Genomic DNA, 12742 nt, shown 5'->3' on the forward strand with positions numbered 1-12742 from the left:
CCTTTGCAAGAGACCTCACCTAGCTTCTTCACACTGAGGACAAATAAGCCTATGCCACACGGATGTATTGCCACTGAAAGTAAAGCGAAAGAAGAGACCCTAACTTCACCAAGACAAACAAGACGAACCATATTGTCTGATGGGACAGTTGGTATGTCACAAATAAAAGTGTTAATTCGGAGCAGAAATATAAGCTGTGTGTGAACACCATCAGGCTGCAAACTTAAGTCCTAGGACATACCACTACTCAGACATAAGTCCTTAAAAGGGTTTGTGGCAAGTCCTTGATCGTCCTCCACCAATCTCTCACTAGTTCCCATAGCACCCTGCTTCTTCTAGAACCTGCTGCCGTAATCTAGAACAGAGGTTGGCAAACTATATCCATGTCCAAATCTGGCCCTCTGCCTGTAAAAATAAAGTTTTACTGGGACACAGTCCCACTCCTTCCTTAACTGTTGACTATGGCTGCTCTCACGCTACAATAGTTGTGACACAGACTGGCTGGCTGGCAAAACTGAAACTATTTACTGTCTAGCCTTTCACAGAAGAAGTTCATCATTTCATTCATTTATTCAAAAAGTGTTTATTGGGCACCAAATGTGTAGCAGGTGCCATGCCAAGCACTGGGTATAGTGAAGGACAGCAAGTGCCCGGTCGAGTGGAGCTAAACAACGCAGAACAGAGCTGCTTCACCTGGAGAAGGGAGGGCTGAGGGGACTGTTCAGTCCTTGCCAGCTGGTGTGCTCTGCATTCAGAAACCTGCTATTCTGTCTCCTTCATGGCCAAGGGCAGAACAAGGAGTGATAGGCTTAAACCATGCAATCAGAGACTTCAGTTGGATATTTTTTAAAGGTGCTGGGAGTCAAGTAATGAATTGCCAGACCACCTTGTGAAATTTTCCTTTGGACTTTTTTCTTAAGATAAAATTAAAAGAAAAAAACAATCACCTGCCTAGGGCTAAGGCATGAAGGGAAGACCCTCCCAGCAGCAAGAGGATGGCATGTGTCAATGCTTTCCCAATTAATGTGCCTGTGAATCATGGAGGGCGGATCACACTAAAAGGCTGATCTTGATTCCGCAGATCTGGGCGGGAGCCTGAGAATCTGCCCTTCTCACAGGCTCCCAGCTGACGCTGATGCTACTGAGGGATGCACCACACTATGGGTAGCAAGTGGCCATATGGCTGTGTACATGTCTGTGTGGGTCTCAGGTTTTGCAAGAGTGAGATATGAGTGTTTGGCAACAAGGAGTTAAAGCATGCCCTAAAGGGTACACAGCATTCAAGATGTTGGAATTAAGAAATGCAAATAGGAAATGGAAGGTCGTTTCCTCTGTCCAGGAGAAAAACTCCAGAACCAGAAAGGAGCTCTTTCATGAAATCACTTGCTTTCCAGCTACGGTTCCAGCCTTGTATCCAGGGAGGGCACGCAGAGAACAGCTCAGCAGCCAGAAACCCAAGCAAGCGCAAAGAAGAAACAAGGAGACCACAGCCAGCCTCCGCCAAAGCAGCCTCCACCTGAGCAGCTGTGTGAAGGACCTGTCCCTTCTTCCACTTCCGCAGCAACGCTTCTCTCCACCACTCCCACTGGAGCTCAAACGCCCTTCACTGCACCTCTGTTTCCCCCATGTTTTTTGTTGCCCTGGGGGAAGCAGACAGACAGAGTGACACGGGCCTGATTAGTTTACACACTATATCCCTTCCCTGTGTCAGGGACCAACAATGTCAACTAAAGAGGGTCATTGTGACTGTTCACAGACAAGGCTGGAGATTCGTGTCCTCTGGGCGTGGACTGCCCTATATGGAGACAAGCCACAGCCGCGGATGATAGGAGTCAATTTCCCCAGCAATGCTAGGGAATTGAAAGATGTAGAGAAGATCAATAATTTACTATTCGGTCAAGTGAAGGCCAGAGATATTCTTTACCCAATGCAAACAACCATATCTGGTCATTTACCAAGGCAGGGGATATATTCCATGTTCTTAAAAGGCATTTCCAGCTTCTGGATGAGGCTGTCAATTATGCTTACAGAATCAAGGCTGTGTGGCCTGGGAAATATCTAACTTTGTGCCTGCCGTATGTTGGGGCCCAAAGAGAGAAAGGCCCTTCGTGGATTCTGACGGTGGTGTTCAAGGGTTTCCATCGTAATTGAGTATGCTAAAATTTCCACTCCTGTCCTTGTGGGCTAATCTGCAATGATGTGAAGGGACCGTTATGATAATAATTAAACACCAGCTCAGCATACCAAGTTGATATTCTGCTGCTCCACCTTTGACAGGGAGTTGCTAGCTCAATAAGGCTCAAATCAAGTTTAAAAAAGGAAATTGCAAAACATTTTACATACTGTAATCTACCAGAGATATAAGGAAGGCAGAAACCACAAACAGATTTCCTTCAAAATCTTCCTGGCATCTCTTCCACTAACAAGCTTCTCTCCAAACACCCCTGGCAGGAGGCCTGCATTCCTCGAGGCCAGCAGCCTCTAAGGGCAGCCGGGGCTCTGGCAGTCCTGGGGCCTTGGTAGTTGAGAGGCAGCCAGGACTCGCTTTTCAGAGAGAGCACGAGCGTCCCCAGGCCTGGCAGCACTTGAGTTCACTAGCAAACTGCCCAAGTGTCTTCTCTCTTAGCAGGTGGCCAGTGGCCTTCCTGGTTTTTATGGTTGCTGCATCGATAATGTGTCTGGGATAAATCAACTCACTTGCTCAAGTTTTCAGTGAGACCAATACCCAAACAGCCAAATCTCTTTCCTTTGAACTAAAGACTCAAAGGAAACTGTTCTGATGGTTGGAGGGTTGCTAGATAAAACACAGGATGCTCAGCTAAATGTGGGTTTCAGATAAGCAACAGATAATATTTTAGTATAAGTATGTCCCAAATGTTGCATGAGACATATTGTACTGAAAAATTATTTATCTGAAATTCAAATTTAACTGGTCATCCTGTCTCTGATGTCTGCATATGTGCATATGTGTGCATGTGTGTGCATGTGTGTATGTGAGTGTGTGCACTAAATCTGGCAACGCTACACAGGGAGAGTGAGTACACAGACCCTGACCACCAGGGTGAGCAGATCCTGGAAGCTTGAAAGCTGTAGCTTCAGGACAAATGGAGATGAGCAGTTCACAGTAAGAGCGGATAACACAGCTCGTTACCCCTAAGTGAAGGGTGACATGGGAACATAAGAGGCTCTGGAGGACTTGGATGAAATCCGAGCTGAGGAGTGACGGCGGGTCCTGCAGGTGTTAGAGTGCTGAAGGGTGAACTCCCAACCACTGAAGCAGACAGCAAGGGGCCTCCATATCTTCTTCCTGTAATGCCTCGTGGCCCGAGGGAGCCAGGTTCCTGGGCTAGAAGAACAGTGGGGCAGGGGCTCTTGCCCCTTTGACTGGTTGGCTTTATAAGGAGGGGATGCCAGGTGACCAGAAGGGGGCCCATCACTCTAAAGGGTAAAGGCCTTCCTTATCCCCCATCTTACTTGAGACCCATGCTTGGGTACATGGTGCTCGGTTTTAAACCCTTTACTCCCAGAGCCCCATGGAGTAAGAAGACATCTTCTGAGGATCAAGGTGTTTTGGAGGCCAGTGTGGTATAGTGATGATGAAACTGGGAATTTGAAATCAAATAGACCTGGGGTGGGATCTTGGCTCTGTTACTAACCAGCCAGGTATCCTTGGATACATTTCCTAACCTTTGGGAAATTAATTACATCTTTTGCAAAAATGAGGATAATGACAGTACCTATCTAGCAGGGATGTTGTCAAGTCATTGAATGAGATGTGCACATAAAGTGACAAGCACAGGACCAGGTATTCAGTAGGTGTTCAATAAATGATGCCATCATGGTTGTTGCTGTTGTTAACTGGTTGTGGTCAGGGAAGAGGGAGCCTTTAGAAGGAGAAGCAGAACCGCTATCCCGCTCAGACCTCCTTGAGCTCAGCAGAATGTGAACAGAGAGGGCTACTACAGCCACTTCAAAACCTGGCCAGCTTAATGTTATTTATTAGGTAAAATTTTAATTATATGAATTGCGTAGGGACATATCACCAGGGATGCTAAGTAATTAGAAATTAAGGAAATACTATGGATTTGAGTGCCTGAAGTGATTCCACCAAAACATATCCAGGTAACAGAAAATTGTCTTCACGTGCTAACGAACCAGCAGAATGCTACACAAAAATTCAGATGATTAAAAGTCAGAAGAGAGCCCTGGGCGATCCCCCAGGTACCGCTGAACAGACCTGCTCTTTCCACTGGAGATGGTCCTGAGACCGGAACACCTCAACGCTGGCACTCGATGCCAGGCAGGAGAGGCAGCGGGGTTTGAAATCAAAGACCTGGGTTCAAGTCCCAGATGTGCAACCAATGGGGATAAAAATATCTGCCATGATGGAACCACAGGGCTGTGGGGAGGCTCAGATTCGGGGGTGGGGGTGGGGTACCCGTGAAAGCGGTTAGTTATTAGGCAGACCTTACCGTTCAGACCAACGTCCTGTGGATGACTGGTCCAGACCCTGTCCTCAGAGAGGGGAACCAAGTTCATTCAAACACTCAAAATCTCTGTCGTAACATTACCCTATTACACTGAAATGACCAGGTTAAATTTTTAAAGTATGATGCCGTGTCTTACTTGCCTCTATATCCTGTGCTTAACAGATCACCCAGTACCTAGACACTAGATACAGGCTTTCTATTATCTAGAAAATACTAGAGACTTAATATATGTTTATTGAACTGGACAGAGCTAATATAAAATCAAAGAGAACACTTCCTTAAGAAAGGTACCAATGGAGAGCTTCAGAAAGCAAAGGGAAGGAACAACTACTTCTGGCTGGAGAAGATCAGGGAAGATACCCTGGAAGGTTCAGAAGTTACAAGGATAACACAGTCTCGATGGAGACACAGGGAAAAACAGGTTCTGAGCAGGGTATGCTGGACTGTGTAGACTGATGGTGCAGGGAGAGTCTGAAGGGAAGAGGAGTAAGACAATACATCCACAGACCAAAGCCACACTATTCTTCATGAAAAGCAGAAAATGTGCATTCTGTTTAAAAACACATCGTCGCAACACGCAGACTCATTTGCGCCTCTGTGAGCTTCTGCTGCCCAGCTGTTTCATCAGCCAACTGACTTCCTCCTTATCTATTCATTGCTGTTTTCCAAACTTGATTTGGGCACCATACATGTTTGTGCCTGGCTATTTTAAATATTTTCCATCAGCTGCAAGCAAGATACCTATTTATCTTATGGCTGCAAGCAGAGCTGAAATGATCTGGCATTGCCACGAGGCAGACAGTTATTTCATGCCCTGTTAATTCCTAATGCGGTAACTACAATATCATTCCTACTTTTAAAAGAGGGGCTTTTTTTCTCTTTTTAATATGTGGCCTAAGTGTCCAGATAAAGAACATCACTTCTAATGAGGCCAAGTCCAAAAACATAACCTTGTTACTGCCGCTGCCATGCTCACAACGGGCTTCGAGCTGTCCGGCAGTTAGTCGAGGAGACAAAGCAACTCTTCATTCTTTTAGGCAGAACAAACAGGTCAGCAAAACTAAACTTTCTCTTCACCACTGAAAACTCCAATCAGACAGAGATGATGGCTTGCATTTCTGCTCACCAGATGGTCCAAGCCAGGGGGTTCCTGTCCACCACAGAATGGGCTCAGTGGGGAAGGGTGTCTGTCCGTGCTACCCACAGTTGAGCCAACAGCCTCTGTGCAAGGACCACCCACTGGTTCCAAAGGCAGGACGTCTGCGGCAAGGCACACTTTATGATCAGAGCAGAGAAAGCCTCGTCCCCAGGAGGCGAACATCTGGTCTGATGGGGCTGGGAGAGATACTGACACGTCACAATTCTGGCCACCTGTTGCTTTAAATCACGTTAGCTATTTTTCAACAGCCTCTGTCACTGCCTATCACTATTTCCCATCCATACCTGTGACTGCCTGGCTCCCAACAGTGCCTAGTTCCCTATGATCATGTCAGTTCCTCAAGACCAAGTCTGCCTTAGGTTCCCCTCCCATGTGTTTTGCACAGGGCCTTGTAATTCTCTCATCATAGCCCTCACGACCCTGTGTTATGGGTGCATGCTTGATTTTTGGTCTCACCATGAGATGGGAGTATTCTTGTTTACATCACTGCATCCTCAGTACCCATCACAATGATGGTGGATAGAAAGCATTTGAGAACTGGCTGATGAGTAAAGAGTATGTGAAAAACTACAAATCTCACCAGAAGGCCCAGGAGCAGCTGGTGTCAGGGCGAGTGCTTCCACTTTAGCAGCAGGCAGACCTTGGCTCAAGTCCCAGCTATCCACTGGTTTGTGGCTGGATATGGGGCAAGAGAAATCCCCTCTGAGGCTCCATCTCTTCATCTGTGAAATGAGTGTGGTAATGTGTACTTTGCACGGACATTTTGATGAGGGTTGAATGAGATAGTGTACCTGGTAGGAGATTCATAAGCCTGCAGCCGTCCCTATATTAAGTGTGCATCCCTATCTGTTGTGGGAACCCAGCAGCGAAGGAGTCGGGAGGTAGACAGCTGAGAGCTGGCCTGGGTTCTGAGACACCAGCACTCTCAGGAGAGAGGTGTGAAGACAGGACAGAAGACAGCCCTGGAAGCTTCTGGGGCCAGGAGCAGCACTGTGAACTTAAAAAGCACTCTTCCAGCTTGGCCTCAAGAACAACGTCACCTCGGGCTGACCTCACCCCACTCAGGTGATCCCTGCCATGGTGATCCAGAGGCATGGGGACACTTGGGACCTGCTCTCAGGGCTTCTCCCACCCTAGAGCTCCTCTGTCCTGTCAGGCCAGTAAGAGGCACAAATCTGCATGGGGAGCAGGACCAACCTCAGGCCTGCTGAGATTTCATCTCGAGAAACGTTGACATCGTAACCACCTTCTTTTTCCTCCCTGCCAACCTTTGTCATCCCTGGAAACCTTATCGAGCTAGTTCTCCTTGGCTTATAGACAAGACAACTAATCACGGACCTAACAGCTCGTCAGCTTCAAAAGCAGCTGCCCCCATCCTGTGCCTGGCTGAGAAAATCAATGTGCCTTTGAATTGCCGTGTGTACCTAGGGCCCCAGCCTCTGAGAACAAAAGAAGCTAGACCGCTGAGCAGTTCCCGGAACAGGGCTGGAAGTTTTCCTGGCCTGAGGGAAGGCTTATAGCAAGTGATATGTTAAACGGTAGATCCAAATATCTTTATCATGCCCTTGAACTGAGGAAACCTGCTCTGGCGGTAGAAAATCAGAGCTCCAAGACCCTGTGCAGGGCTGCCTGCCTCTCCAGGCAGCAGGGGTAGCTGGCACCGTGCTGGCATGATGGAGGTGCTGAGTCAGTGGGTACCACCTGATTGAATCCACTGAAGGGGGAAGCAACATCCAAACTCAGCAGCCCCCTCCTCCTGCGAGATGTAAAGCCCCATGGACATCCCCATTGTAATTTCCCAGGTGGAAAGGACCACATGCCTACTGTCCCCTGCACAACCACTGGGCTTCCCAGCCACCGGTCCAGATTACAGCAAATGCAGAAGAAACGCCAGTGAGATGTGGGGCTGCTCTTGTCAGAGAAATCTTTCTTTGGGGCTATTTAAAAATCACGCCCATGGTAGACAATCCAGAGCAAAGGACTTCCATTAACATAAAAAGGTGCTCATCCACAAATAATTAAGAAACACAAATTCGAATTGAACGAGTTATCATCTTTCATCCATCAGTGTGCAGGAGGGGGTGGGAGAAACGTTAATTCTCAGTGCTGGTGGGGGTGTAATTAGCACAGCCACTTGGCAGAATTTGGCAGTGTCTAGAAAACACTTAGACCTTACACCCAGCAATTCCAGGTCCAGATTGCACACATGCACAAACAGATTTGCATAAGAATGTTTACTGGAGCATCGAATGTTGAAAAACTGGAGAGAATCTAAAAGTCCACTGGGGAATGCTTCAAGCACTTATACAGTGGAAGACTATAGAGCAGAGAAAAAGATGAGGGGATTTCAGTATCGACCTACGTATAGCTCAGACTACAGTGCTAAGTGAAAAGGGTAAGCTACGAGACACTGCGTAAGTTACACACACATCCTACCCACCTGTAAGAACTGAGCGTATAGCCCATCTCACCTAGGAAGCTTCCCTGATCCCCCCAGCTCAGTCTGAATTCCCAGAACACTCATTCTAAAAGCTCAGGCTTCTGCACTTCTCAGCACTGCTAATGACCTTTAGGTATGGACACAGCCATCCCCTCAACTTGACCGTGAGTCCATGGGGCGCTGCACTTGGCTCATGTTTTCTCTGTAGACACCACAGGGCCCTGCACAGAGTCAATGTTTACTGAACGACTCAATGGGACAACTCCCTGAGCTCAATGGGAAAGACCACCACACCCCACGCACTCACCTTACGTGGCCTCACTCTCCCAGAACCTGGAAGCACACCAGTGTTGCCCACCAAGGCTTCCCCAAGCCCGCCTTCCAATTCTACTGCCCTACTGCCACTTTCACCAGGAAAGTCATGGAAACCGCTCACCATCTTACACATTCCCTTCCTCAATGTTCGGAGGGTCTGGACTGCCCCCACACGTGTCTACACATTGGACTGCAAGTGTGAGAGCCACAAATAACTCCAAACATAAATACGGCCTAAAAATAACCATAAATCATTCTGATTCCACCCAGTGACAATTCTAATTTATAACATGAGGGAAGAAAATGAACACCGTGGCTTTCTCCCCTCTGGGCTTCTGTGCTGCTGCTGAGGAAGAATTCCACCCTGCTGTTACTTACAACCAGAAGTTCCTGATTTACACATCACTAAAGATGAAACCTACCGGAGGCCTGCCGCCCCGGGCTGTGTGCAGTGGTGTTGGCGTGAAAGTCCACAGACCCCGCTAAGCTCGGCAAGAGCAACCCCTCACTCTTGGGCCCCACCCACACTCCTCCTCACTTCCTACCTGTTTCTCCATCGTGGGAGAGCAGAATTGATTCATTTGAAATACAGCGTTGGAGGAGAGCTACCCTGGACTGCCAGAAAGAGGAACAAGTGAGTCCCAGAGCAAACTAAGCCTGAACCATCGCTGGAGGTAAAAATGATACAACCGAGGCTGTCCTACTTTGAGCACATCATGAGAAGGCAGGAGTCTTTGGAAAAGACAATAACGCTGCGGAAAGTAGAAGGCAGCAGGCAAAGAGGAAGACCAAATATGAGATGGACTGACTCCGTAAAGGAAACCATGGGCATGAGTCTGCCAGAGCTGAGGAGGGCTGCTGAGGACAGGACACTGTGGACATCGCTCATTCACAGGGTCACCAGAAGTCGGAGCCAACCTGATGCATGTAACAACCACCACCCCCTCCCTGGGCTCCCTGTAACAGTGGCTAATCTATTCGTACAATCACCGTCACAGGCCGCAAGGTGGGTCCAGAGCAGCAGGGTCGAGTAATCTGCATTTTAATGCTCCGTGCAGTCTGTGCAAACACTGAACACAAGAGACCGTGGGGAACTGGAATTTCTCATTTCAGGGCTTTTCTTTGTTCATCATCATAAAGCATTGTTATTAGGTGTTTAAAAAAAACCAAAAACATAAAACAAAAGTTATCTCTCTCTGTGGGGCAATATAATAAAAGTCATTGGATGCTATTTTTAATAGCCATAAAAGCACATGATTAATATAGAAAAAGTCATAATGACAAAGTGTGTCACAAAGAATGTCAGCATGGAGAGTGAGCCATTGAACTCAAGTGGGCTTACGGTCCTGGTGATCAATCCTGGCACACCAGAGAACCCAACACAGCAACAGACTCCAGGACCCCTCTCTTTGACCAGTGTGAAATACCAGGTGGATCACAAGCCAGCTTCTCAGCTCCCCGCCCAAGAGAGCACAGGCCATGCTCCTGGGGAAATCCCTTACAAGGATCAGCAAGAAATGCAGAGAAATGGGTGCTTGCTAACTAGCAAGCCAAGAATGCACCACGATTCATATCATCTCCCTGTACCACTGTGACATGTGCCTTGGACCCTCAAATGATGAAAAAGAGAAGGCGGAGGGATGTCTCCATGGCTGCCCAAGGGTGAGAGCCTGTGGGGTCAGAATGACAGCAAGGAAACCAGACTGTACCCTGTCTTCCCCTGAGGACCCAAAATGAAGTTTGCACAAGATCCCAAGACATTTTCTGCAGGACCCACCTCCACCCCAGCCCTGCAGGAATCCCACACATCTTGGTATCCCATCTAATAGCACACTCCCTGAGGTTGAAACACCCAGAGGGAAACTGAAGAGGCTGTCAGTGGAGGGAGTGAAGCCAGGCTCCATATGGGGATCACCAGCTCCCAGTGGACCTGCCCAGCAGAGGCAGGCCCCAGCCATGTGAAGAGGGAGTTCCTTATGCAGCTCCCCTCTCCCCTAGCACCTGCAAACTCTCAGTGCACTCGGACGTTCCTCTGTGATAAATACAACACATGATTCTACAGGAAGCTTGCCAGTCTCAATCTATATACCAATGACTCCCGAGAAACAGGAGTGTGTCAATCAAATCCAGTTTCATGGAAAACTTGAATGGAGACTGTAGAGTAAGAAGGCAGAAAAAAAGAAAAACAACAAACATGGTCTTGGCAAGCAAAAATACTTTTGACAGAGGTGACTGGCATCAAATGACTCCAAAGCAATTACATCCTCATTGCAGCCCAGAAATGACATTTGTGGAACAAGAGAGCCTTTTCTGCTCTTTACCTCCACTCCCTGGACCTTCAGTTTCATGTGGTCCTCTCTGGTCGTTTTCCCATCTTTCCTCTTTTTCCAGCAATACCCATCTTTCCTGTATTTCACTTTCTTCCTGTTGTAGAGTATCATTGAGCCATTCTGTGGTCTGGAAACAACAAATGGTTAAGTTACCAAGAGAACCAAGCAGAAGAAAAATTTATGAAGAAAGATATCGTAGACCAGTAAAAGTCTCTACAGAAAAGCAATATTCCACATTTGCTGGAACATAATTTTTCACCTTTTATTGCAGCTCCCTGGATTAACCATGTTTTATGGCCAGCCAAAATTTGCTTGTGGATTTGGTACCTAATGAATTAAATGTGTCAATGATAGGCTTAAAAAACATCCCCTTAGTAATACCCACCATCTAATCAGGATATACGATGTGGGGCCTGAGCTGTGCACTGAAAAGCAGAAAAAACAGAGAGAGAAAGCAAAAAGAGCCGGGGGTGTTGTGGCAGCCTGCAATATCTTATCTCTTGTAGAAAGATTTTCTACACATCTTTTAATCCATCACCCAGCATTAGGAAATAAATAAGTTTAAGGCAGACGCTAGATGACTATGTTAAGAACAGACCAATGGAAGAACTAGTCAGCGAAGCCAAATGTCCCTGATTCATTGCCTGCATTTAGATTACTGCGAGATACGAAAGAGCATCTTCGGTCCTTCTTCTCAAGCAAGCTAAGTACCTGATTCTTTCCCATTTGGGCTTCAGCTGTCAGAGGGCTCAGTACTGCCAGGTAAATTTGTCTATTCGGTCCACAACCACCCTATCTTAGGAAAATAGTTGCCTGCTTGCTAAATGCTGAGAGTGGGATGGCCGTTCCTGTGCCATTTAAAAAGAACAAACAAAAAAGCCTTGAATTTTCCTAAAAGACGTTATGCATCAACCACAGAGAACAGAGGATGTTTACTGACGCCTCCATAGTTGCAGAGGTCACATATTTTGGTTTGGAAACACCAAAGAGAGAAAGAACTAAACTCCCCTGGCAGCTGAAGGTGAGCTGAAGGTAATGGTAAACCCCTTCCAGAATAAAGTGCCAGCAGGTGTGGGCAGATCCAACCTTCAAGGAAGACTCCCCTGAAAGCTGCAGCACGTGACTTGCCTCCCCTTGGCCAGCTCCATGTCACTCTGCACCAGACCGCACAGCACAAAGCGCTCCATCTTACTCCCAGCTGGGGTGAGAGTGCCACACATAAACAAGGCAAAGGAAGTGGCTTCTTCTGATGCAAGTCATCCTATTTCTCGGCTACAGCAGAGGTGAGAAAGTGAGCCAGCCAGCCTTCTCTGTGGCCTGAGGCAAGCGCCTCCATCCCCTTCTTTTCTTTTCCTTTGTACAATGGGCACAGAACATTGGCTATTGATGTCTTAATATTCCATTGTCTGTAGGAGGAAAAAAATCACTCCGGGGTGACAGCAGCTAATTGTGGTTCCCACCCAGCTGGGCTGTGTCATTCAGCAGCAAGGTGATGACTAAACAGCAATTCCACTGGAAATTATAGACTTTCAACAGCAACTCGCAACACTTCATTGTTTGCCGATCACGGGGCAATTGGTTTGTGTCAGTGTTGGTTTCCTCCCTGAGTCTGTGCCGACTAAAACAATCTGGAAACAGCTCCGTGCTCTTGTCACAACGCTGTCACCTGACGTATCTGTCTCGCACTTACAAGTTTGCATTGAAAACCTGACAGTTATCTTCCATTTCTAAATGGCAGGTAGGCTCAAATATGAGGCCAATGATGGCTGCCTCTTCCACTCAGCGTGCTCTAGGTACTTGTACCTAATCTTCAGAGCACTGTGAGTCCTCCACTCACTAAGGGACCCATTCGAAGGGCTCCGAAGCCCAACTACTGTGCTTGGGCCACTGCCTAAGGAATAAGCAGAGGAATCCATCTGATCAAACAGAGGGGCTCTGCTTTTGCCTCGCCCTCTCCAAACAGGAACGAAGACACACCTGAGAGTGCTGCAGGGACCCCTTGGCCCTA

General features: G+C 47.5%; 1 protein-coding gene across 1 annotated transcript in view; it reads right to left on the reverse strand.

The window, feature by feature from the left end:
- Positions 1-12742, reverse strand: part of CAMTA1 (calmodulin binding transcription activator 1) — a 776715-nt gene that overhangs the window by 434957 nt on the left and 329016 nt on the right. The window contains exon 4 of the mRNA XM_046661785.1: positions 10726-10861. Within this exon, the coding sequence (XP_046517741.1) occupies positions 10726-10861 (136 nt within the window). The remainder of the gene's footprint in view (positions 1-10725; positions 10862-12742) is intronic.

The sequence above is a fragment of the Equus quagga genome, chromosome 5 (genome assembly GCF_021613505.1).
Source record: "Equus quagga isolate Etosha38 chromosome 5, UCLA_HA_Equagga_1.0, whole genome shotgun sequence".
Taxonomy (NCBI): Eukaryota; Metazoa; Chordata; class Mammalia; order Perissodactyla; family Equidae; genus Equus; species Equus quagga.